The following is a 2,263-nucleotide window of genomic DNA, read 5'->3' as shown; positions in this document are numbered from 1 at the left end:
AAGATTTGTCTGATGTGTGCGTGCGCAAATGTGCTATGCAGTTACGTCTGTGTACGTGTAGAGAGCAGGGAGAGAGAGAGAGAGAGAGAGAGAGAGAGAGAGAGAGAGAGAGAGAGAGAGAGAGAGAGAGAGAGCGAGAGAGACAGAGACACACACACAGAGAGAGAGAGAGAGAGAGAGAGAGAGAGAGAGAGAGAGAGAGAGAGAGAGAGAGAGAATGATTCAGCATTTTAAATATTTTGGCATCATTTAAATTAAACATATTCCAATCATGTAACATTCCCCTTGTTTCAAAACTATATTGCACTCTTACCCAGAATAAATAAGGCGTTTTAAACAACTGCATGTGATGAACGTGCGTGGTTACAATACCCTTGTAAGGCTTTCCTCCTTTTCCAAATAGAGTCCACTGTGTCAATAAGAGCAAATGGTTGCAATACACCTGCTGCTCCGAATACATCAAACTTAGAAGCCATAACCTTAGAACAAATTAATACACATAGACTTTTCTTATGTAATAAGACACCAATTTACGTCACTTTTCAGCATGGGACAACAACACCACATCTCAAATATCTGATTTAAGCAACACATTCTTTTACGCACGAGATGATACAAGTGTATTCAATGTAAACCATTGGGGGTGAATGGTGTCATCCTGTCGAGGCTAATATCTGCCTCACAGTCTTCCAAGTCACAAACAGAGTCGGTGGCATTTTCATTGTTGTGCGATAACTGTGATATCCTGTCAAATATGTCCTCGTGCTCAATGCATTCCACTACGTTGGGGATCATATTGACGTAGGCATTCACGATTTCTTTGTGGACAAGGGTGTCCTGGTTGTAAGAGACCAGCTCGTTGCTAATGTTCACAGTTTCAACTGGTGTTCTGGAGCAGAAATTACGACAACCCAGCAGACTGGCAAATGCTTTTCTGAACTCTGCGTTAAAAGCGTAAATAATAGGATTCATGGATGAATTAGTCCAGCCGAACCAAACAAAGACGTCAAAAGTTGTCTCGCTGACGCACGGGAGACCTGCGTCTTTGTCAGTCGGTGGTTTATCACAGAATGGAACTATGCAGTTCAAAATAAAGAACGGTAACCAACAACACACAAATACGCCCATAATGATCGATAACGTTTTTAAAACTTTGGTTTCCCTTTTAATAGAAGTTTTCAAGGTATTGTGGTGTTGGCACTCGAGTCTGTTGTTGGTCCTGCAACTTGTCGCGTGCTCAGCGGCGCGCTCTAGGGAAGCTATCCTCCTGATTTGGATCTGAGCAATCCGATAGATTCTCGTGTATGTCACAATCATAATTGCTACGGGTATGTAGAAACTTATTAAAGATGAAGATATGGCGTATTCTCTGTTGAGGCTAGAGTCACAGTTTTCCTCTACATCACGGAAGGAGGCGTTATGCACTCCAACTGTTTCGTCTTCGCTGGCTTTGTGCCAGTTCAGTTGGACTGGTATGAATGAAATGAGTACAGACAACGTCCACGTGACGCTTATCATAACAAAGGCAACTCGTTGGGTCATTTTTCTCTCGTACCGGAACGGACTTGATATGGCCCAATATCTATCCACGCTGATAATGCAGAGGTTGAGGATGGACGCAGTTGAGCACATGATGTCAAAAGCCACCCAGTAATTACAAAAAGTACCAAACGGCCAATACCCCGCCACCTCGGCCACAGCTTTCCATGGCATCACCAGAATTGCAACGAATAAATCCGACACAGCCAAAGAAACGATGAAAATGTTGGTCACTTTACTTCGCAAGTGCCGAACTCGGAGCACGGCGGAGCACACCATAATGTTTCCCAGTAGTGTCCACAGGATGAGTAGGGAGAGCAAGCAGCCCGTCACTGTCCGGATGACCAATTCCTTTCCACCGTTGCATGTTGCCTCCGATTCGGTCGAGTTCCACATAATCTCCCCAAGAGGTAACGGGACGGAGTGGCTGTCGTGCACTGAGAGGTATTTCGCGGGGTTCTCCATGTGTCCTCCTCTCAAGTGGAAAGCCAGTCCATAGCTCCATGCGCGTCTGGGGACGCAGTAGTAACCAACTCACGGGGCTCTGTCGTCTCCACAACTGCCATTCTATTTGAAATAAATATACAAACGAAAGATTTGAGATTGCTTAGTGAATTTGCAACAAATGTGTTGCGTCCACGTTGAGCCGAACTGGGCGTTCGGTTCGCGAAATCCAAAAGATTGAAGCGCGTCGCTCATTGGCGACCGGATGTTATTACCTAGA

The 2,263-nt window shown here is 44.9% G+C and overlaps 1 protein-coding gene across 1 annotated transcript; it reads right to left on the bottom strand.

Annotated features, from left to right (window-relative positions):
* Positions 1-203: 203 nt before the first annotated feature.
* On the bottom strand, positions 204-2,263 carry LOC121578634 (D(1B) dopamine receptor-like). The gene has a single exon (XM_041893003.1). The coding sequence runs from the start codon at positions 2,002-2,004 to the stop codon at positions 625-627; it is 1,380 nt and encodes a 459-aa protein (XP_041748937.1). The 5' UTR covers positions 2,005-2,263; the 3' UTR covers positions 204-624.

The sequence above is a fragment of the Coregonus clupeaformis genome, chromosome 12 (genome assembly GCF_020615455.1).
Source record: "Coregonus clupeaformis isolate EN_2021a chromosome 12, ASM2061545v1, whole genome shotgun sequence".
NCBI lineage: Eukaryota > Metazoa > Chordata > Actinopteri > Salmoniformes > Salmonidae > Coregonus > Coregonus clupeaformis.
The sequence above is the reverse complement of the archived record's forward strand: the minus strand, read 5'-3'. Positions and strand labels throughout refer to the sequence as shown.

Coding starts and splice junctions, on each gene's coding strand:
- LOC121578634 (XM_041893003.1), bottom strand. CDS start 2,004: ATGGAGAACCCCGCGAAATACCTCTCAGTGCACGACAGCCACTCCGTC.